The following is a 22426-nucleotide window of genomic DNA, read 5'->3' as shown; positions in this document are numbered from 1 at the left end:
AACGCGTGCTCTCCTTCTGCCTTCACAAACCACCCTTAAGGTCAAGCGTTCCTTCGTGCCCATTGCCTGGTGAGGACAGTGGGTTTAGGAAGCTGGAGGAACCTGTTCCAGGTCACACAGCTACGTAGAGGCAGGACTCCAGGCAATGCAGGGTCTTAGGAGCCCATGGGAATCAGCTGGGTCAGCCTCAGATCGATTCGGTCAGAACTGTCTTCAAAGCTCCAGGAAGACTTGAGTGCAGGCAGTATCGAGGACCACAGGGCTGGCGGCTGTGCAGAAGTCCTTCACGTATGGCGTCTGGTCCAAATTATTCCTCGTTGTTTGTGATTGTTGACTATTAAGAAGGCACAGGATTGGTGAATGGAGATGTGGCGTTAGCAGGACACATGCTGGAGTTTGGTGGTGGGGACGGATGAGGTGAGACCCGCTGTCCATCTACCCGCCTCCGAGCATCCTCGTCCCAAAGTTTGTTGCTGGGCCAGTGTGAGGGCACAGTCAGAGACACAACACTGGGACACCCCCCTCCCTCAGGCCACCCGCCTCCCACGGTGGATACAATACCCCAGATATTGGAATGTGTTTAAGTTCGCGGTAAAGAAGAATTTCACAGACTTTAGGGTGAGAATAAACTCACCACTAAAGTGTCTGCAGTCCAGAGGTGCCTCCCTGCGCGGTGGGCACGAGCCCCAGCCAACACGCCAGTGGGGGCTTCCTGAGAATGACACTTCATGACATCGGAGCCCGTGGTCTGCGCTGAGCCCGCTCCGTGCGATCTCGGTACGGATGGACGACACTGGCACGCACAGGAGGTGTCCTACCCTTCCCTTCCAGAGGTGACTGAGCAGTCAGAACACGGTTTGTCCTCACCTGAGCCACCACGCAGCCTCTCCAGAGCACAGGTGTTTCTCTGTGCTCCCCCACCCCACTTCCCTCTCCCATCGCTCACCTGATTTGCCCTTCCTGGTTTCCAAACGCTGACAGTGATCTGGGGCACCTCCGCACTAACCAGATCGGACGACCCTTCGATTGCATGATTTCCACGTCCCATGACATCGACGTGAATTGTCATCAGCTGGGTAGGAGTGTCTGCCTGCGTTTGCCCCTCTCAGCAGAGAAGACACACGGGGAGCCCGGTTACGCACAATGCAGGGTCCCCGATGTGTGCCGTGCGAGGGGCGGGGCGGCGGGGTGGGGCCAGTCCTGCTGGGCAGAGCTGAAAAGGCCTGGCTCTAGAATTCCGTGAGTCTGCCGTGCAAAATTCTACCATTAAAAAAAAAAATTTAAGACACACCCCTTTGAGAACCGTCAGCGATCCGGGTTCAGCGCCCGTCTCCTTCCCGTTTGCTTGGGCCGCCATGCTGCTGTTAGTGGTCACTGCTTAGAACCAACTGAAAATCATCTCATGAAACGGAAGACCCGCTTCAGACTGAGGGAAGATTTGGGGCCAGGCTTTGCACGCCGTAAACTCGGGCCTAACCTCGGTAGCAACGCTTGTCGTGCACGTGGCATCTGCCGACGGAATTCCCAGCCTCTGGCCCTACATGGGGGCCCCCGGCCGTTCCAGTAAGAACCTGCACGTGGGCCTCAGCCGAGCTTCAGTCGTCCGGGGAGGAAAGCTGCGCCGGACGCACATTTGCTGGGCGGGGCTTTGGAGCGTGGATGTCTTCTTTCATCGGGGAAACTGAGGCCAGACGGGTAGGCGGCCTGTGCAGGGTGGCTCTCGTGACATGAGCACGGGCGGGCATGGGGCCCCTGGCTGCCTGGCGCCGCCTGCTCCTCGCTCCCCAGCGGTCCACGCCAGAAACGCCAAGTTTCGTCTTTCTTTTCTCATGTGCTTGCACGGAGCTTCATCTGTACCTTTAACCTCATTGTGGTGCTCCAGCCAAGCTTCATGCCCATGTGGACATCACAGGATAAGGTCTGAGAGTGACCCTGGGTTGGGGAAGGACTCCTGGCAGGGCTGCAAGCGGGCAGCTCCTCTCTCTTCTAGAACAGCCCCAGGCTGCCTTCTCAGAACACCGCCCTTGAGAAGGCTGGAGGCTAAAAAGTGTGACTTTTACATAACGCTCATGTCGGAGGAAGGCGTTATCTTCAAGCGAAGCGGTGCCCTGGGGAGCCCTGGGAGGCCTGGCGGGGTGCGGCCGGGGTGGGCAGCGTGAGGGTGAGCGCGTTGATTCCCTGCGGCTGGGACCCAAATCACAACAAGCCTGGGGGCTTAAAACAACGCAGGTTTACCATCGGAAAGCTCTGGAGGTCAGACCTGTAACATCAAAGGGCTGGCAGGGCTGTGTTCCCTCTGGAGGCCTCAGGGAAGAATCCTTTCCCCACTGCTCCCGCTTCTGGAGACACTGCCTTCCGGGTCCGGGGGGCCCCTTCCCCCGCCCGCGTGGCATCCCTGCCGTGGCCTCGGGTCTCTCTCTCTCTGAGCTCTGTGTCCAGCGTCATGTCTCCTGCCACTACCTCTGACTGCCGCCTCCATCCTTCCCTTGTCGAGACCCTTGTGATAATTGCGGGCCCACCAGGATAACACAGAACAATCTCCCCACCTCCAGACTCGTAATTTAGTCCCATCAGCAAGGTCTCTTCGGCCACGTGAGACAACACACCCACAGATGCCAAGGATTAGGATGCGCACCTCCTGGGGGACCATTACTTTGCGGGAATCCCGCCCTCCCCCATTCATCCACCCACTCATCCACCCTTCCCTGTACCCACCCGCAATTCTCCTCTCCCGAGACCAACTCTCCGGGCCTGAAAAGTTGGGGGTGCTTTGAACATGTTCCTGGCGTGTCTAGTAAGAGTGGCAGACATGGGCTAGAACATTCGATCAGCAAAGGGACTTTGAGACTGCCTTTTCTCAGGCTCCCACGGGGCAGGGTTGCCCGCGCAGGTGGCTCTCGAGGCTGTGGCTCTGGTGGTGGCCCTGGCAGTAACTTCCTGTCTTAACTAGGGTGGCGCTGAGGGAAGTCCGGGAGTGACGGGAGAACAGCCAGGCCAAAGCCTCTCTCTCGGCCGGCGCACCCGCAGGCTGTCACTTCTCGTGCTAGGGGAGCTGGAGTCATTAATTCCGGAATTCTGGGGACAAACAAAAACCTGGGGACCAAACTCACACACCTTCTGGTTCTGTAAGTGATGTTTTGTCGAAATAGCACCGCATCGGTTCATCCCATCTGGCTCCTTTAGTGGCAAAACAACGGAACTGAGTGGTTGTGACAGGCTGTGTACCCTGCGGAGTCTAACATGTGGGCAATCCAGCCCCTTCCAGAAAAGGTGCACCAGTGCCTGGCCTGCAGGACTGGAGCCTCGTCATCACCACTGCCCGGCCGTTCGTTTGAGGAGCCCTCCCTGGGGGCCTCCATGGTGTGGGGGCCCTGCTGTCCCCAGGACTACGGAGGTGAACTGGGCCCATGTGGCTTTTGGAGAGCTGGCCGTTGTCTTGCTTTCCTAACTTCATTCATGTGGGGAAACTGGCAAGATGCTGGAACCATGTCGTTGTGAACATCAGGTGCTTGTGCGCGGGTTTAATGCACACGGTGACGGGCCCCGGGGGTCCTTCCGCACTGTCAGTCCCGCCACCGTCAGGGTCGCCGTTTCCTGGATGTGTCATTCTAACAGCAAAATCATGTCCAGGCTCACAGGACAGGAAGGGCAAAGGGTCAGGGTTTCCTGGATGAACCCAGGGAGGAAAGGGAGGACTCTGTGCCACTGGTGACATGGGCCAAACTTGTTTATTTTATTTTTTTTTTGGAGACTTTTTTAAAAATTGAAGTATAGTCAATTTACAACATTGTGTTAGTTTCTGGTGCACAGCACAGTGACTCAGTTACGCGTGTATATGCACTCCTTTTCATGCTCTTCTTCGTTACAGACTTGTTACAAGGTGTTGAATATAGCTCCCTGAGCTGTACAGTAAATTCTTGTTGCTTATCTATTTCATATATAGTATTTTTTTTAAATTGAAGTATAGTCAGTTTACAATGTTGTGTCCATTTCTGGTGTAATTGTTCAGTCGTACACATACATACACATACTCGCCTTCATGGTCTTTTTCATTAGTAGGTTACTAAAAGATACTGACTAGAGTTCCCTGTGCTGTACAGCATAAGCTTGCTGTTTATCTATTTTATATACAATAGTTAGCATCTGCAAATCTCAAACCCCCATTTGTATCTGCAGATCCCGAATTCCTAATTTATCCCCTCCACCACCCTCATTGCCCCCTGGTAACTGTAAGTTCATTTTCTATCTAACTAAGTTAATTTTCTAACTAAGTTCAATTTTTGTCTTTTTTTTTCTAGATTCCACATATAAATGATATCATATGGTATTTCTCTTTCTCTTTCTGGCTTACTTTACTTAGTATGATGATCTCCAGGTCCATCCATGTTGCCACAAGTAGCATTATTTTATTCTTTTTTATGGCTGAATAGTATTCCACTATATAAATATAACACATCTTCTTTCTCCAGTCATCTGTTGGTGGACATTTAGGTTATTTCCATGTCTTGGCTGTTGTAAATAGTGCTGCTATGAACACTGGGGTGTGGGTATCTTTTCAAATTAGAGTTTCCTCCAGATAGATGCCCAGGAGTGGGATTGCTGGATCATATGGTAACCCTGTTTTTAGTTTTTTGAAGAATCTCCATAATGTTTTCCATAGTGGCTACACCAAACAGTGGAGGCGGGTTCCCTTTTCTCCACACCCTCTCTAGCGTTTATCATTTGTGGACTTTTGAATGACGGCCATTCTGACTGGTGTGAGGTGATACCTCATTATAGTTTTGATTTGCATTTCTCTGATAATTAGTGATATTGAGCATTTTTTCAAACTCAAAATGGCTTAAAGACTTAAAAATAAGATAAGATACTATAAACCTCCTAGAAGAAAACATAGGCAAAACATTCTCTGACATAAATCTTAGCCATGTTCTCCTAAGGCAGTCTACCGAGGCAACAGAAGCAAAAGCAAAAATAAGCAAATGGGACCTAATCAAACTTGCAAGCTTTTGCACAGCAAAGGATGCTATAAATAAAATGTGAAGACAGCCTGCGGACTTGGGAGAAAACAACTGCAAATGACGGGATTGGCGTGGGCTTAGTTTCCAGAACATGTAAACAGCTCACACAGCTCAATAACAAATGGGAAGAAAACAACCCAATCCAAAAAAGGGCAGAAGGCCTAAACAAACATTTCTCCAGTGAAGACATACAAATGTCCAATGGGCACATGAACAAAAGGACCAAACATGTTTAGAGCAGAGGCTAACCTCCATCCCATGGGTGGGATCGGGAGGCTGGGAACCGAGTGTTTCTGGGAACTGGCCCCACAGGGAATCCCCAACCACTGCCTTCAGACGGCACAGGGCACCCCCAGCCCAGCCCGGTAGCTTACAGGCCTCCTTGGAGCTGCATGTAGATGCCACAGGGAGGCGTCACAGTGCTTCCGGATGTCCCTGGGGCTCAGGCGTGATGACAGGAGCTGGTTCCTGTGGTTGCAAAGCTGACCTCCTGGGTGTGGAGACATGGGGGTGGGGCTGGAGGGGTGGTTGGGCATCTGTTTTATTGTCCCCCACCTGAGAGGAGGTCTCCTGATGAGGATCGGACCCGCACGATCTGAAACCTTGTCTCCGAGCCCAGACTGATGGGTGCAGAGATCCTGGGGGAGAGGGACAGCAGGGCTGTGGAGGGGACTTTGGGCAGACCCCCTTCTCTCTGCCCACGGGGACCCTCTGTGATGAGCCTCACCCCTTTGCCATGAGGCTCAGAGGAGGAATATCCTGGGTGGCCCAACACACACGGTGGCTGTGGTTCCTGTGGTTTATCCCTGTATTTTTATGGCATACTTACCCCCAGAGGGGTCGGAACACTGAGCTGCTGCTGTGGCGTCTGACCTTCAGACAGCCTGCCTGGGAGGGCACCACTGACCAGCCCTGCCCCGCTCGGAGACAGACTGACGGACCCTCGGGTCTCGCTCCAGAAAAGCCACCCCTTCCCAGACCGCAGCTCATTAAATGAAACCCCAGTGTGTGGCCCAGGCTGGAGTCTGAGGGCAAGCCACCTATGACTTTCTGCAGGTAGCAGGGATCGGGGGCCTAATGGCCCCCGAGGGGCTCAGACACAGGCCTGGGCGTGCCGGCAGTATGGCCAGCACGGCGCTCTGGACCGTCTGTGAGAAGCCGTCTGTGGCTCGGCCCCCGACGGTGAAGGCGGGAGGTGTTTATAACAAACCCACGGGGGCGTCCACTCGGGCGGAGGGTGGACCTGCAGCCAGGGGTCCTTGACAGAAGCGGGGCTTGAGTCCTCCCCAGACGGAAGAGGCTTCCCACATCCTGGCAAGAAATTTTTGTTTCTCTCTCTCTCTTTTTTTCTTTTTTTAACTTGAAGACATTTCAAAATGAAAAAGAAATTAAAGGATGAGGGATGAGGGATGGGGGACAAGTTAAGAGCTCTTTGGATGCCCAGTGGCATCACCACATCAGCCATGGGAGATGCCGCCTGCACACAGGTGGCAACCGCGGCCTTCGCGGACCAACGGGGTCTCGTCTTTTGGGGAGGAAAGGTGTGTGGTTTCTCCCCCCCACCCCCCGTCGGATATTTCATGAGACGTCAGGCTGAATGCACATTCCTGAATTGAGCTGACCGTAGTGATTCAGCGGGAGCAAGCCTGTGTGGAGGAGGGAGGGGCCAGGCCGGGGGCTGGCTGCCGGGACCCCTCAGCTGCACGGCTCGGGCTGGCGGAGGCTCCTGGCCCGGGTGCCAGAGCTGCTCTGCAGTTGGGCAGAAGTGTTTGGGATGTTGGCTCCTCTGCTGAGCCACTGTGTGGCCTCAGGAAAGTCACGCGCCCTCCCTGAGCCCTTGACTCTCCTTTGCACAGTATGGAGAGGCGCCTGGGACTCAGCCTGCCGGGGGAGGGGAGCGTGAAGAGGAAGACACAGCACAGCCGAGCGAGGATGCCCGGGGCTGGCGCTTCCTGAGGGCCGGGCTGCTCCCCGGCCTCTCCATCAAGGGCGCATTTCTACCAGTGAGAAAATCCAGGCCCCCCACCCGACCGACCTTATGCCGCTGTGTCCCCAGAACCTCGTAGGTGTTGACAGACGCCGTCTCTCCCTAACGCCCTGTTAGCTGACATAAGGAAGTGCGAACAGTTGGTCACTCTGTTTCTCCCTGATTTCCTGACGTCCATTCTGGGCAAGGATCAGCTCATCCCAGGAGCTGCTGTCTGGGCAGGGGTGGAGCAGGTGAGGGGGTGCAGGGGGTGGAGGAGGTAGCCCACCTCAGGGCAGGGTTGTGGTCACACACCTCAACATCCACTCGGTGGAAAGCATCGGGGTCTGTAGACAAGCTGGCCCCAGGCTGGCCCTGGCTCTGGGCCGAGAACCCTGGGTTTCCATCTGCTGCCCCCACAGGGCCTCTGTCCTGCCCATCAGCACATTTGCCAGTTGGGGCAGGGGGCACTCCTGCCATCAGCCCCCCATCTTCTCGCTGCAGAATGTGTCCTCCCCACCTCAGAGGATGCCCAGCATCCTAGCAGAGTTCCCCTCCCTGTGTTGAGGGCACTGTCGTCTCTCTCTTTGTCTGTCTGTCTGTCTCTCTCCATCTCTCTTCTCTCTGGCCTGGGTTTTGGTCTGTCTCCTGGTCTGGCCATTGAAGGACAGGACGCCTACGTCCTGCGTGCAGCTGATGCGCAGTCGGTGGCCCCGCCTCTCACGTCCCTACTGGAGGGGCAGCCCAGGGCCAGCTCCCACCCAACAAGGGCCCGCGGCCACGGAGGAGGCAGCTTCTCCTTACCCCGAGAACTGGGCTGAGCACACTTATGGCGGGAAAGTGGGGCGGGGCGGGGGCGGTGTGTCTCCGTTTCGTATTGCTATAAGGGGGCGGAACGCAAGGCTCTGCCGGGAAGGACGAGCCAATTACATAAATACAGGGCTGTACACGTGCTGGACGCCCACAGCTGGGCTCTCACAGGAGAGCCCACACTGGCTCCCAGGCCCTCGGCCCGGGGCTGCTCGTGTGCTGGCTCCCCCGTCCCAGCCCCTGGGCGTCCAGGGGAGCACAGACAGATGCCCTCCAGATGTCCATGTCCAGTGTCACTTTCCAGAGTCTTCAAACCCAAATGCATGTTTTAAAAGAGAAACAAGTTTCTGATATTAGACACACAGTCCCACGTGGGTGGGCCCCACGCAGGGCCCACGCATGTGGACACATCTCGGTGGCCCTGCAGCACGTCACATGCACTCCTGGTCCCTCTGGGTCCCCCTGTGTCCCCTGGGAGCCCCTCTGAGGCACGACTGTGAGGCAGATAACTCCCTCTGCCCAACTGCATTGGGGTAGCCCTGGAGTCCACGGTCAGACCCCCAGTTCCAGTACGGGGGCTGTAAATGGCAAGACCACAGTCTGAGCCCTGGTCTGCCCACCTTTTAGCCTGAGAGGTGCAGCTTCCACCTCCGTGTCTGTCCCTGGCGTCCTGGCCATGGCGTCACAGCCAAATCTCCATCTGAGTGAACAGTGTGAGTTCCTCGGCTTCTCTTATTACCTGCTGCCCTTTGTGAACCCCGACACCGGGGGTCACCCCAGGACTGTTGCGGTGACAGCAGCGCCCATGGCTCTGTCCAGAGTGGGGGCTGCTCAGCTTCCCAGCGCGAGGCTGCCCTCAGGCATCATGACCCAGCGCAGACCGCACTTGTCCTCCAAGTCGCCTGTGGTCACCTTGGCCACCTCTCTGCCTCCTCGGGCAGCTCCCAGCCTACAGGGGACCAGCTGGGGATCGGCCCCAAACTTTGGGAACTTTGGGAAGAACAGCCTGAAGGAAGGCTTGCTGTGGAGTAACCTCAATGCCGCCTGAACCTCCAGGAGGCCGGTAATGAGCAGACACTGGGGACCAGCGCTCCCTCAGTGATGTCACATGGGTCCCCTGGGGCGCAGAGCCCAGAGCACCTGGCGCCTGTCTGCACAACTCCGTCTCACAAGGAGCCTGCGCTGGGGCTCGACCTCACAGAGGAGGGGGGCCCCCTGTCCCCCAGCTTTTCTCCCATCTGTCCACGGAGGGGCAGACACGGTCCTTTGGGGTCCCCGTCCCCCATACTGGTCTTCAGCTCTCCTGCTGTGTGTCTGCCCCCACCTCCGCCATCACCGACGTCCCGATGGCAGGAGTCTGACTCATCTGCGGCTCTGGGCTGCTCTCCCAGACCCCCCGCCCCTCTGCTCTCTGCCCCTTTCCCACCAGGCTGATGGTCTCAGGCCTCCCCAGGCGACGGCTCCTCCCCGTAATGAGTCAGGTGCCTTTTGCTTCCGCTCCTCTCTGCCTGGTTACAAAGTCCCAGGGGCTCCCATCCAAACCAGGGAGCACCTGCTGACAGGCTGGGTGTTCAGGGGTCCCCATCTGTGAAAGATGAGAGGCAGCTGTGGGAAGACCCTCCCCCCGACCCAGCCTGGGACTTGAGTAAACACTCAGGTCCGGGGGTCCAGAGAGCAACTAGGGAGCGAGTCCAAGACCAGGATCTCGGTCCAGTGTCCCCCAGGCCCATCAGGCCCCTTCCACCCTGCGGGGAAGACAAAATACTGCGTTTGCCCGATTCTAGCCGTTTACGGGGCTGTCCTGGGAGTCTTTCTCAGGGACTGAGGGACGTTTCTGAATTAGGAGTCTTTATCGGCGAACCCAGCTGCTTCTGTTGTATTCTTTGTGGCTCATTTCAATGGTCCACCTGAAAAAAAGTAATGTGGCTCTGTTTGGGGTGTGTAGTGTTTTTTTTTTCCTTCTACCAAGATCTCAGATGGAGATCTGACAGAAACTCCAAAGCAAGGTGATGCAACTGCAAAATGATAGACTTTGGTTTTGTTTTTGTTTTGTTTGGGGGGGTAGTTAGGCTTATTTATTTATTTATTCATTTATTTTTGATGGAGGTGCTGGGGACTGAACCCAGGGCCTCGTGCATGCCAAGCGCGCACTCTACCCCTGAGCTGTACCCTCCCCTGCTGAACTTCTAATTCCTAATTAATTATTAATCTGACTCATTTAATTATAAAAAAGTGAATAAATTCTATATACACAATTTATACTTACATAGATGATAAATACATAATTCATAAGCAAAATAATCAATTACTCACTTAGCTGATAAAGGCGTGCATTTAATCATGGCGGGTGGTGCGAGCCGGGCTTAGGATCCGCTCCCACCGGCCCCGGGGGCCTGGACAAGTCACCCGGGCCCGCTGGGCACCTGCGCCCTCAACCGGCAATGGGAACGGTGTGTCCCTCGTACGTGCCCCTGGATGAGGCACGCGGAAGAGCTTTGTAAGCTCTGAAGCGGGATGTACACGTGCACTGGCAATTATCACTAACAGAGCCCAGGAAATGAAAGGAGGAGGTAGCCAGAGGCATCAGAAGGACATGCAATGCATTTCTTGCCCAGAACTCAGCATTTTTATAAATACTACAGTGTGACAAACCTTGCCTTGGGCCTTGCTCTGTCGTCAGATGTCCTGTGTGTTCGCTTCTGCAGCACGGGGGTAAAATGAGACCTGAGATGGTTGGAAAATGAACGTGACCCACTTTTCACTTTTCCCAGGATACAAGACCCTTCTGAAAGGCATTTCTGGGAAATTCAACAGTGGAGAGCTGGTGGCTATCATGGGTCCTTCTGGGGCTGGGAAGTCCACACTCATGAACATCCTGGCCGGATACAGGTGAGCAGACTCCTTGGAGAATGAGGAGAGTGAGCGAGGCCCTTGCCCAGCTGTCAGCCAGGGGCCAGCGGTATGAACGTCCACCCATCACTTCTTAACGGGCCGGGCAGGCTCCAGGGAGGCCTGAGGGGGTCTTGCATTAAGAGGCTTTGGCCCCTGGGAAGGGAACAGAGCTCCAGGCGCTGGGGGCATCAGGAGGCAGTATCCGCTCGTTGCCATGGTGAGCGGATGCTGCGCTCAGGGGAGGTGGTCCAGGGGCAGCCTGGCCAGAGGCAGCCTGCCTGAGCTCAGCCCCGGCCTGGCCTCAGGGCACAGGAAGCGGTGGAGAGGTCTTGGATGGGGCAGGGGCGGCAGGAGAGCCTGAGACACATCTGAATGAAGGTCAAAGGTAAGACAGGCATCTTCAGGGGAGCAGGGGAGCCATCAGGCTGGGGCACAGACCTCACGTGGAGGCTCTTGCTTGGGCCACGTTAGTGGCTCCAGTGTTTGGAAACCACAGCCCCTGACGTCCTGTCCAGTGCCGCTCACGTAATAATTAGAAAACAGAATCTTTCAAAGTGTTTACAAAGCGCTCTCTTAAAGCGAGTTCTCTTCAGCCCTTATGACTGCCATTTGCCAACTTTAGCAAATAGGTTTTAAAAATAATTTCATTTGTTGGCAAAAAGAGACAAACCCCACTCCCCTTTGGACTTCTGAATTACTCCTTTGTGCTGGGAATCGGGATTTTTGAGAATCTCTCTTACGGCAGATCCCTGCCTGCTGCGTTCACATCTAACGGTTAAGCCCACTTCCCAACACCCAGCATCCCACGGGAGACCCGTGAGAGCGCAGGAGCTTCTGCTCTGTGGGAGCAGCCGTCTCTCAGCGCACCCCGCACCCGCAGGTCCTGCCCGTTACCTCCGAGAGCCACGGACGGCAACCTTGTACGACTGGGCTCCGAGCCCGGCTCCCTGAGAAGGTGGTTGGTCCCAGCCCATCCCCCGGAGGAACGAAGGGACCCACCACAGGGCCCACAGTCACAGTCACCAGGATGCGGCCTCACGGTCTCCGTAGACCCGCTGTGTCTGTGTTCTCTGGGGCACTGAGGAGGCAGGGCGGGACAAAGTGGGTTCTCAGCCCCCACTGCCTCCTGGGCTGAGGTGCTGCACCCAGAGAGCATGGGCTTGGGGGTGCCCAGTGGGTCTGTGAGTGAGGCTGCAAGTGTGGCCGGCGGGGCCGGGCCCCTCCGCTTGCACAGAATGCCTGGGGTGCCCTGCCTCCACTGTGGTCAGAGAGGACAGCTTCCCATCCTGCTTGGCTGAGTGGGTCCAGGGCCCAGACCTCCTCCTTTTTAAGCCGGCTGAGCCCAGGGAGGCTGCCGTGGTCCCTCCCAGTCAGCTACTGAGCCACGCCGCCCCCAGGCACCGGTTCTGACATAGCGGCTGCACTGGCCTGGCCTCTGGGGCAGCTGGGGCAGCCTCGGCTACACAGGATTGTTCAGGAGGCCCTTTTGTGAACCCCTGCAAAGCTGGGGTGTGGACGGTGGACCTCATGGCTTCACGTGGGAGCATCCATGAGAACGGACGGTTGGTTTGGTCAGCAGGCCCCTGTCACAAACGTGCCGTCCAGAGAGGCCTCACGCTCACCCCCCCCCCCCACGCTGGGCGTTTTCCTGCGATTCCCTCCTCCGAGTGCTGGTGCTGCTCTGGGCCTCCCGGCCCTGCCCGGCCCTCGGTGTCTCTGCTGGTGCAGGGGAAGGTGCTGGGGCGGGGGGAGCGGCCTCTGTCCCCTCCCCAGGTCCCTGGAGGGGGACGTGCAGGAGGAGTCAGGGCCGACCTGTCCCCTTGCTGGCCTTGCAGGGAGACCGGCATGAAGGGTGCGGTCCTCATCAACGGCCTGCCACGGGACCTGCGCTGCTTCCGGAAGGTGTCCTGCTACATCATGCAGGACGACATGCTGCTGCCGCACCTGACCGTGCAGGAGGCCATGATGGTGAGCCCCGGGCCGGAGCCCCACTCCGGCCGCCCCGGTTCCCCTTGCTGGAGCAGCACCCGGCGTGGGCTCCGCCAGGCCGCCTGCGTGTAGCCAGCGCCCCTCCCTCACACGGTGACCCTAGGCATGCTGTTCGGACAGCTTCGTCCAAAGCACACCCCCAAGACCCTGGGTTCTAGAGACCCTGGACGGCTAAACTGAGGTCAGGTTTCTGAGAAGGTTGTTAACCTGACTGATATGATTCCACCTCCAGGGTAACCACAGTCCTCACCCCAGAGGCCTAGGGTGTTTCCTTCTCGTCGGTGTTCTGTGGCTTTGGGCCCAAGTTCTGGGCCGTGTGTTCTCGTCCTCTCACTCACCGGCCTGCCAGGTGGGGCTGAAACCAGTGTTTGCTGCACACTCACTGGGTCCCAGGCCCATACACACACAGCCCTGCAGTCAGCAAACATGTAATCCTGCAAAAGCACACGAGAAAGGGTGCCTCTGAGAGGTTAGCAGTTAGCCCAGGTGTCCTGTACAGTGTGGTCCAGGATGGCCCTGCCCGGCGTGCTCTCTGGAAGGACCGCGACCTGGCCAAGTGCCAGGTGGACAAGGCCCACACTGACCCTGTGTGGGCCAGGAGAGCCGCTAGAGAGCCCCCGAGCCAGCGGAGGTCAGAAGGCCAGTGGGCAGTCCTTGCCCATCATGGAACGTTTGTCCCTGGGGCGGCCTGCCCCCTGCTGTCTGCTGGTCCCTGGCATAAGACCAGCCTCCGGGCCTCTCCTGGCACACTGGGGCCTCCCCTGCCGGTCTGCCTTGTTCCTGGGTGGTAGACAGGCCTTCACCTTGGGTTTCCGCCAGGAGGGGTCTCGCCCTGCGCTCCTCACTCGGGCAGGACAAGGCTTTCTCTCTGCAAGGTCGCAGGGTGGCGGCTGCCCAGGGTTTCATCCAAATTCCATGGGATCCTTAGCTCAGCAGAGAGAAGCAGGAAACATACGTGATCTGCTCTCTAACCTGCTTTGTGGGGAAACAGAACGGCCCCAGGCTTGTTCTCCCGCACCCACCATGGTCCTGCATGCTCTGTGTGGGGAGACCTCTCCATGAGCACTGGGTGGCCCCCACGTGCAGTTTCTCTCACCTCCAAGCAGGTGCAGGGAACTCATGAGGAGCTTGAAAGTAGGATGTGAAGTTAGGAAACACAGGTTTATTGCTACCCTGTTGATTCCTGAATCCCTCCTTCACCGTCAGCTGGGGTGACCAGAGCTTCGCTGAGAAGAGGTGTTGAACTAAATGCTTGGCGACTTGTTAGAGAAATGCCTCTTTGATTTCCAACTCAGTCACCGCTTTCTTTTGCTAGATTGGTGACTCCACTCTCACCTCTATCCTCCCCCCTTGACCTGTCACCAGGCTTTGCTGTGAAATCCATTTATTTTCCAGAATTTGATTTTGATTTCAAGAGTTTCACGATACCTTGAGAAATACCGATAACCTGAGGAAATCGTACCTTTTGCCCTTCATGGCCTGTCACATGCATAGGGACGATGTTGGCCACCAGCCACTGGTCACGCATTTTCACCTGCTGCCTCTGACCCTCAAGCCCCAGGCAGGTCGAGATAGGACACTTGGGGTCTCGCAGCTGGCAGCTGGCCCTGTCTGACTCTGGGACCCCTTGGCCCCTCTCTGTCCCCTGCATCTCAGTCTCTTGTGGAGCCTCAGAGCAACCTCACTGGCTCTCCGAGTGGGCAGGTTCTAAGCTCACCTTAGATGTGTGGATGGGGAAACCCAGGTCCTGGTTTCCCAAGGTCACAGGACTTGGCAGAGCAGAACCAAGACTGATGCTGGGCGTGGTGACGGCCACTCAGGTTTCCCTGCGTGGGGTCAGGGTCAGGGGCCCAGTGTGTGCCGGCAAGTGGGATCTCACAAAACTAAAACAACAGCACTGGAGTCCTCGTATGTCCACTTGCCTGTTTCTGTGGTGCAAATACCCAACTAGGGATAATTTTGAGCTCTCAGTGGTTTAACAGTGAGATTCCTAAATGTTCACTGGTGGTCTTCAAGCCCCCGATGCCAGGGGCTCCTTATCTCTCAGCTGCCCACATCTGAGCTCGCTCGAGCACAGCAGAGAAATCTGCAGACATGATAGGACGCACCCCAGACGTTGCTGCCTCCGGGGCCCACCAGGGAGACGGGAAGCCCGGCCCTGGTAGGGCTTCCTCCGTCATCTGGTAGCTCAGCCCCTGGGGCTTCCGGGCTCGCGGTGCGCGGAGTGAGTCTGCTGCGCCACTGGCCCTCTGTCCTGACTCCACGCTGCTGCCCTTGCTCCCTGCAGGTGTCCGCACATCTGAAGCTCCAGGAGAAGGACGAAGGCAGAAGGGAGATGGTGAGTGCATGGGCCACGAGTGGTCCAGAATTGCATGAAATCCACACTGCACACAGGCGTGGAGGGGCCTTTTTGGGCCGGCTTGGTTTGTGGTTTGGCGCCCGGCTGTCTGCGTTCGGGGGACAGTGGCATCTCAGTGTGCCTTCAGGGTTGGCAGCCAGCGCCCGGGTGACCACACTGCCACAAGAGACCCAGGGGATGTTGTGCAGGACACCAGCCTGGGGGCCCAGCCTCAGGGTCAGACCCAGCGCTCTGCCTCGCTCAGTTTTTAACATGCTTTATACGCCATTGTTCTTTATAAAAAGCTCACAATGAAGATGGTTAGTCATTCATTTAAAAATAGCAAGCCTCCTCCCACACACACTCGCGAGGAGGGATTTGCTTCTCACGTGCTACTAACCAGCTTTTTAAACGTCATGTAAACGATTTTCTGGGATGACGAAGCCCTTCTAATCCCTCGCGTTGCTTTTTTGCATCCCAAAACCCCAGGGGGCAAGAGGGCATCAGGCAAGCAGCCCCAGCGGGGAGCTCCACAAAGCCCTGCGCAGCCCGGTCTATACCTACGCGCCATCTAAGGGAAACTCAGCCTCCCTCCTCTCCGTGCTGTGGGGTCTCCAGCGTACGGATAGAATTGGGCGGATTTCCGCTTCTATGACATCGTCTTGTCTCCCAACACCCGCAGGACCAGGTCCAGCTGCGGGAAGAGTCGGATCATGGGTTGTGCCAGGGGTGCAAATTGGCTCTCCATCTCTATGTAAAATGGAGTGAAGAGAAAACAAACACACGGAGGAAATGCTGATAGCACCTCTGTTTACCACCTTTGTTCCCTCTTGTCACACAGTTGATACCACGTGATGTAAGCCACTCTGGAGCGCTGGGCATCTTTCAGGCCACCCCCTCCCTCGCTGTGCCTCCTCGCCCCACCCTGCTCTTCAGAATCCTCAGGATTCAGCCTGGGAATCGGGGGCAAGGGGGGCGGGATGGGGTAACCACAAAGCCGGGGTAGGAGACCCCGATTTCTGTGAAAAGGGAAAACTCCTCCTTGCTGCTGCGAAGACATTTCATGGGGGCTCTTTGATTCTGCAGCTGAAAGGAATAAAACAGATCAATGGAACCCCAGACATGTGGGCAGTGACGTGGGTGTCTCCGTCCCCTGTGAAAGCAGGGGCCTGGGCTGTGACTCAGTTGTGCAGGCTGAAAGCAGAGGGCCCTCCAGCATGGCGAATCTGTTCTGAACAGTGAGCCCAGACATGCTGCGGGGGTGGGCAGCCCTGGGGGTGCGGGAAACACCGCGTGGCCGGGGACGACCGGTTTACACCTACCACGTGGGGTGAGCGGACGAGGGAGGGCGGAGGGTCTTGCTGGCAGAGAGAGAGCCCTGTAATGGAGCAGAATTAAGCCCACGAGGGGCCCTCTTCAGGCATGGACCCGCTGGACAAACTTGGGCCCTGGCCTCCAGCGCCCCAGGCTTCCATCTGTAACGGGGGTGGAAGGCCAGGCACCCACCTGCTCCCCGGGAGGCATGAAGCTGAATTATCTGATGTCTTTACGTCTGAGCTCCATGGAGCAGGTGCGATGAGTGAGTAAGTGGGCCGCGGGACGCTTCCCTGCAGCGTGGCCCGCAGGGACCAGCCTCTCCACGTGGGAAGGGGAGCCGGGGGAGGGGCTTTAGCTGAAGGCCGGGAGTGTGGGCTTACATCTCAGCGGACCCCACTGATGAGCACTGACAGCCCCCTGCGCCGGCTTTGTCTGTCAAGTCATGGCCTTCAGAGGCCAGCTTCTGGCCCCCATCTGGTATCTGGTGGAAGTCTTAGGGGAGGGTCCCCGAACCCCCTCTGCTGCTCGCACAGAAGGCGCAGGCGCGGGATGGCCCTCTTGGTAGGGAACGGCGGTGTCTCTGGGGAGGGCCCGCCGTGTACTTGTCCTCCACGTGTCTGGTGAAGACTCTGACGGGAAGAGGACCTCATGCTGTTCTCAGCTGGGTTCACAAGAGCAAAAGCATCTCATCCAGATGGGTCTTCTCTGCCGCCGTGTGGCTGAGCCGTCCCAGAGAGTGGGAGACCGCCTCTCTGCAGACTGGTCTGCTGCTGGGTTGAACGAGGCAAAGAGCATCCCTGCAGAGTGCACAGGTGCCCGTGGTCCTGCACACGCTCCTCACAGGACACCCCCAGCTCGGTGAGGCCAGCCCATCCTCCTGGTCCCCGCCCAGAACCCACGGCAGAACTGTGTGTTTGTTCCCAGGAGAGGACAGCGGCCGAGGGCACGTCCTGACTCACTTCTCTCAGCCACAGCGTGTACCTAGGTCCTGGCTGTTTACATCTCAAGGAAACACAATAGGATGGAATGTTCCAGCAGGTAGTGGAATACTGCCACGGCTTTTCTCATTTCCCAGAAAAGGAGCCTCAGCCCTCCAGAGCCCCCAGCGAGGGGGCTTTCTCAGGAACGAGGCCTCCCAGGGCCAGGACACTGTCCTTTCTGTTTAGTTTTAAAACAAAACCAGTCTGTGGAGCATCACTCTGGAGAGAACCCTGGACGAGAGGCCTGCACGGAGCAGACAGGAGACCTTGACTCTGGCCTCAGCCTCCAGGTCCTCTCGGTGGGGCTGAGGGCAGGTGGGGGCGAAGACCGGCTCGGCCACAAGGAAAGGGCCCTGAGGTCAGAGAGGTGGAGGGGAAGGGGTGTGTGCCCTGGCTGTGAGCCCCCAGAGCGAGCCTGGAATGACCAGAGGGAGTCTTTGTCCTGTGCCTTCAGCCTGGGTCCCCGGAGGCCCCTGGAGCCATGGCGTCCTGGGAAGGCCAACGGATGCCGTCTACACCAGGCAAAGTGTGCGGAAACATGGTCTTTTCCCGGTGACCTCGCTGACCTCCCTTTGGGTTGGTGTCCCTCAGAGACAGTGCATTCTAGAAGCAGCTGTGGAGCTGGGTTTGGGGGTCAGCAAGGGAGAGGCAGACTGGGATTCGAACCTGAGTCTGCTCCACCCGTGAAGCAGCAGGGCCCTGGCTCTTCCTGTCACCAAAGTCACTTTCTGCCCTGACCCTGCATGAGTGATTTAAGAGCCACAGTGGAAATTTTCTTCCTTGTGATTTTCTTCTCCTTTGGGATGGGATGACCTCATCTTCCCAGAGAAACCGCTGGGCTGGGGCCCGCCCGCTGCTGCCACCAGGCGCCGAGATGATGGCCGAGTGAATTCTGGCAGGACCTCCCAGGCGGGCTGCCCCCGGGGAGGTGAACCTGGCGTGGAGGCAGGAGGGGTGGCAGCTGGCCTCCGCCTTCCTGCCGCTGCCTTCAGGAAGGCGCCTGAATGGACTCTGGACACTGAACACGGCAGCTGAAACCAGCACCACAGCCTGCCCTGAAGCCTTCTGACCTTCCTGCTCCCGAGTCAGTGCTGGATCGACAGGCTCCGCGCACAGGGGCTATTTATGTCTCCGTGACCAGCCTGCTCCCAGGCATCAGCAGGGCCGCTGAGGGCAGTGGTGACTCCTTTGAGCAGTTTCACTGTCTTGGCTGCCACATCAGAGACCTTCTTGTCCCATTTACAAGTGCAAGAGGGGCTTCCGTCCTTCTTTCTGAGACGCCTGGCCAGTGTGGCTGTGTCTCCAAGAGCTGTGTGTCATGAAGAGCTGCCGTCGAGTGAATGCTTACTGAGTGCCGAGCACTTTACCCGTTACCTCATTAAAGCATCTGGGTGGACCCCGCTTTGCGCTGGTCAGAAACGGATCACCTGTCTGGCTGCGTATCCACCGATCGGCCCACTCTACTCTATTTATCCAGCACTTTCCCTTCCCTGGGCCCCGAGTGGGGCTTACAGGTGAAGGCCTGGCTCCCGCACTGCCTCTCAGCCTCCTGGACCCAAATCAGGACCTTGGGCTGGGAAACGCTTCTGCCCACCTGGCAACGGGCGGCCGGGGCGGGTGGAGGGTGCGATCTGCACGTCCGTCCGTGTGTGTCCGCGGGTGGGATGGGGAGGCGGCTGGTGGTTCCACGCTGACCCTGTAGGGGGTGAGGTGTGGCCGGTGGTCCCTAACGCCCCTCTGGCTCCACTCTCCCCTCCCCAGGTCAGGGAGATCCTGATGGCCCTGGGCCTGCTGTCTTGCGCCAACACGCGGACAGGAAGCCTCTCGGGCGGCCAGCGGAAGCGCCTGGCCATCGCGCTGGAGCTGGTCAACAACCCGCCGGTCATGTTCTTCGACGAGCCCACCAGGTAGGAGGAGCAGCGGGGGCGGGGCCTCTGCCCCCCCCCCCCGCCCAGCACTTTTCCCAGGGTCCCTGGGGCCCCGGGGCAGCCGTGTGCTCGGAGCACCGGCCTCCTGGCTTTCCTCCCCGCAACCCCCCACCACGTCGGGCCCAGCCAGGGCGCTCCGAATGCAGGGGGCGGTCTGGGGGCCCCACAGGCATCTCACGTTGCCCCTTGACTTGCAGCGGCCTGGACAGCGCCTCCTGCTTCCAGGTGGTCTCTCTGATGAAAGGCCTGGCTCAAGGGGGCAGGTCAGTCATCTGCACCGTCCACCAGCCCAGCGCCAAGCTCTTCGAGCTGTTCGACCAGGTACGCCGGCTCTGCTGTGATCAGCCAAGTGGCACCAAATCCTGGGTCCTCCCAGCTTCCCCTTAGTTCCCCAGGGGTGCCTTCAGTTTTTAGTGGCCTTAAGTGTTACATTTCATAAGGCTTTGGAGCCTTAAGTAGCTCAGGTGGCAGGACGGGGTGGGGGTGGGTAGAGCTGGTCAGCGTTCTCTGTCCGGGGCTGGCGTCCGGACGTCACTGACATCACTGAGGCTTCACTCCCCAGCCCCTGGTCACAGTGGGGAACATCTGGCTTACAGAATTAAGCAGCAGCTTGTGATATTTGTACCACACCGTCTCTTTCAGAAATCTTAGGTGTTGGTATTATCATGAGCAAAAAGCAAAAAAAGTCCCAAGGGAAGAAATGTGTGTAGTTCCAAAATCTTCCCTAAGCAGGTGGTTAACATGAAAGGAAAAAAAGCAACACAACACAATAATTTCAGGTCATACGATAGCCTCTGTCTTCCCTGACTTACCGTGGGTTTCTCTTTGAACAATGAGTCCTTGCGGAGTAACAGAAAGCTCTCCTGAGAGAGAAACTGATGGATTGATGGGTGGATGGATGGGTGGGTGGACAAACAGATGATTGGATGGATAGATGGGTGGGTGGGTGGATGGGTGGATGAATAGTTGGATGGATAGTTGGGTGGGTGGATGGGTGCATGGTTTGAGAGTTCCTCTTTCCTTACAGAGGAAAGCAGAGTTGATGTTTTCTTTCACTTACTCTTTTCCAGCTTTATGTCCTTAGTCAAGGACAATGTGTGTACCGGGGGAAAGTCTCAAATCTTGTACCGTATCTGAGGGATTTAGGTCTGAACTGCCCAACCTACCACAACCCAGCTGATTTTGGTGAGTAGAGCCTTGACCAGCTGGAAGGGAAAAAAAGCGGGTCTCTTCCATTCTTGGTGGGCTTCTGCTATTACCTGAAGCCCCCAAATCAAGAATTGAATATTCTTACATATTCTGCAGATGGCTCACACGCCACCATGTGGTGGAACTCTTAAGAACAGATAAAGAGAGGTCTTTCCCGCAGATGAAAATATCTGGGGACGACAAGGGATCTGTTGTTGGGAGAAATATTTCCTCATGCTTGACTGTGTTATGCTTCTGGTTTGAAGGAAGTTATTTCCAAAAAGAAATAACCTTAAAAAAAACAAACCTTTTGCACTGATGAACACAGATGTTAAGTGGGGAGGGTATAGCTCAAGTGGAAGAGCGCACGCTTAGCACACCTGAGGTCCTGGGTTCAGTCCCCAGTACCTCCTCTTAAATAAATAAATAAATAAATAAATAAATAAATAAACTAAATAAACAAACAAATAAATAAATAAATAAATAGAATTACCTCCCTCCTCTGCCAAAAAAATAAAATAAAATAAAACAAGTAAATTTTAAAAAAGAATACATTAAAAAAAAAAAACCTAACAGAGATGTTAAAATGCTGATTTGTATTTTGACCAAACACAACAAAATAAGTGTCTCCGGGAGCCCAGAGACCAGGCTGATGGTCCAAGCTACCCCTCCCGACACGGAGGTCCAGAGGCTGGCGGCCGACGCCCCGTCGCCTGCTTGGGCTGGTGGTTACTGGGCTCCGCCTTGGTGCTCCCGTGGCTCCTCCTCTGGCCTCGCCTCTCGGCCCAGACCCTCCAGGGCACTGACGCCTCGTCACTCCCACCACGAGGTCTGCGCATCACGTGGCCAACACGTCCACCCGCAAACGACGCAGCCTCTTCAAGTCCTGCGCCTCCAAAACCAACTCCCTCTCCCTCCCATCATTTATGCCCTTTTCCAGCCTGCATCCCAAGTGGGGGACCTCGCACCCCCCGCCTTCTTTTTCTCTTCCTACTTCCTAGACCACCGAGGGCTCGCACACCCGGCCCAGTCCAGCTCTCCCCCTCGGCCACTGTGTCCGGGCCCGACCTGCCACGGCATCCTCCGTTCCTGGGGCTGCTCTGACGAGGCGCCACAGCGGGGTGGCCGAAAACAACAGAAACCCGCTGTCTCATGGTTCTAGAGGCCAGAAGCCAGGGTGTCCTCGGGGCCAGGCTCCCTCTGAAGGCTCTGCAGGGGGTGGGGGGTCCTTCACGCCTCTTCCAGCTTCTGGTGGCTCCCGCCTTCCTCAGCTTGTGGCCACACACCCCCAGTCTCTGTCTCTGTCTTCGCATGGCTTTTTCCTCAGTGTGTGTCCTCTCTTCTTCTTATAAGGGCAGCAGTCAGTGGATTCTGGGCCCAATCCTAAATCCAGGATGATTTCATCTCACAATCCACAACCAGTTACATCTGCAAAGAACCTTCTCCAAATGAGGCCACACTGTGAGGTTCCAGGTGGACATGAATTTCAGGGGACCCTGTTCAACTCGCTAGAACCACCCCCTCAGTCTCCTGGTTGTCAGCCTTTCTCCCTGAGCTGTTTTGCTCTCAAGCGTCTGGCCACACTGCTCCCTGGTCCCCGTGTTTCCTGTACATCATCTTCCAAATCGTGCTCCCCGAGACACTGTTGCTTTTTACAAGAAGAGGGCTCTGATGAAGCAGAGCCAGAGTGCAGGGAGCTGGAAGGAGGCGAGGCCGAGGGGAGGGAGGCTCAGGCAGCTGGACGGTCAGGGGGATGGTCGCATATTCGTTCAGAGAGAGGAGGGTCAGGGACAGGTGCTGCTGAGCGGGGAAGTGTGACAAGATCCACAGGCTGCAGAGAGGCGAGGACCTGGAGGGAAGGACAGACAGGAGGAGGAAGGAGCAGGACGCGGGACTGCGGGGCGGTCCCGGGAAGGTGGGGGGTGCCTTTCTGGCCGCTGCTGTGTCCTTCGTGTGCACACCTGAGGAGGAGGTGGTTGTGAGGAGAGGGTGGCCGTCTG

General features: G+C 56.9%; 1 protein-coding gene across 4 annotated transcripts in view; it reads left to right on the top strand.

Moving 5' to 3' along the window:
* The window catches only part of ABCG1 (ATP binding cassette subfamily G member 1), an 83296-nt gene that overhangs the window by 47087 nt on the left and 13783 nt on the right, over positions 1 to 22426 (top strand). For all 4 annotated transcript variants that reach the window (XM_032460700.1, XM_032460763.1, XM_032460548.1 and 1 more), the window contains 6 exons: positions 10566 to 10683; positions 12522 to 12654; positions 14963 to 15013; positions 19072 to 19217; positions 19436 to 19559; positions 20309 to 20423. In XM_032460700.1, the coding sequence (XP_032316591.1) occupies positions 10566 to 10683; positions 12522 to 12654; positions 14963 to 15013; positions 19072 to 19217; positions 19436 to 19559; positions 20309 to 20423 (687 nt within the window). The remainder of the gene's footprint in view (positions 1 to 10565; positions 10684 to 12521; positions 12655 to 14962; positions 15014 to 19071; positions 19218 to 19435; positions 19560 to 20308; positions 20424 to 22426) is intronic.

This window comes from Camelus ferus, chromosome 1, assembly GCF_009834535.1.
Source record: "Camelus ferus isolate YT-003-E chromosome 1, BCGSAC_Cfer_1.0, whole genome shotgun sequence".
Classification (NCBI taxonomy): domain Eukaryota; kingdom Metazoa; phylum Chordata; class Mammalia; order Artiodactyla; family Camelidae; genus Camelus; species Camelus ferus.
The sequence above is the reverse complement of the archived record's forward strand: the minus strand, read 5'-3'. Positions and strand labels throughout refer to the sequence as shown.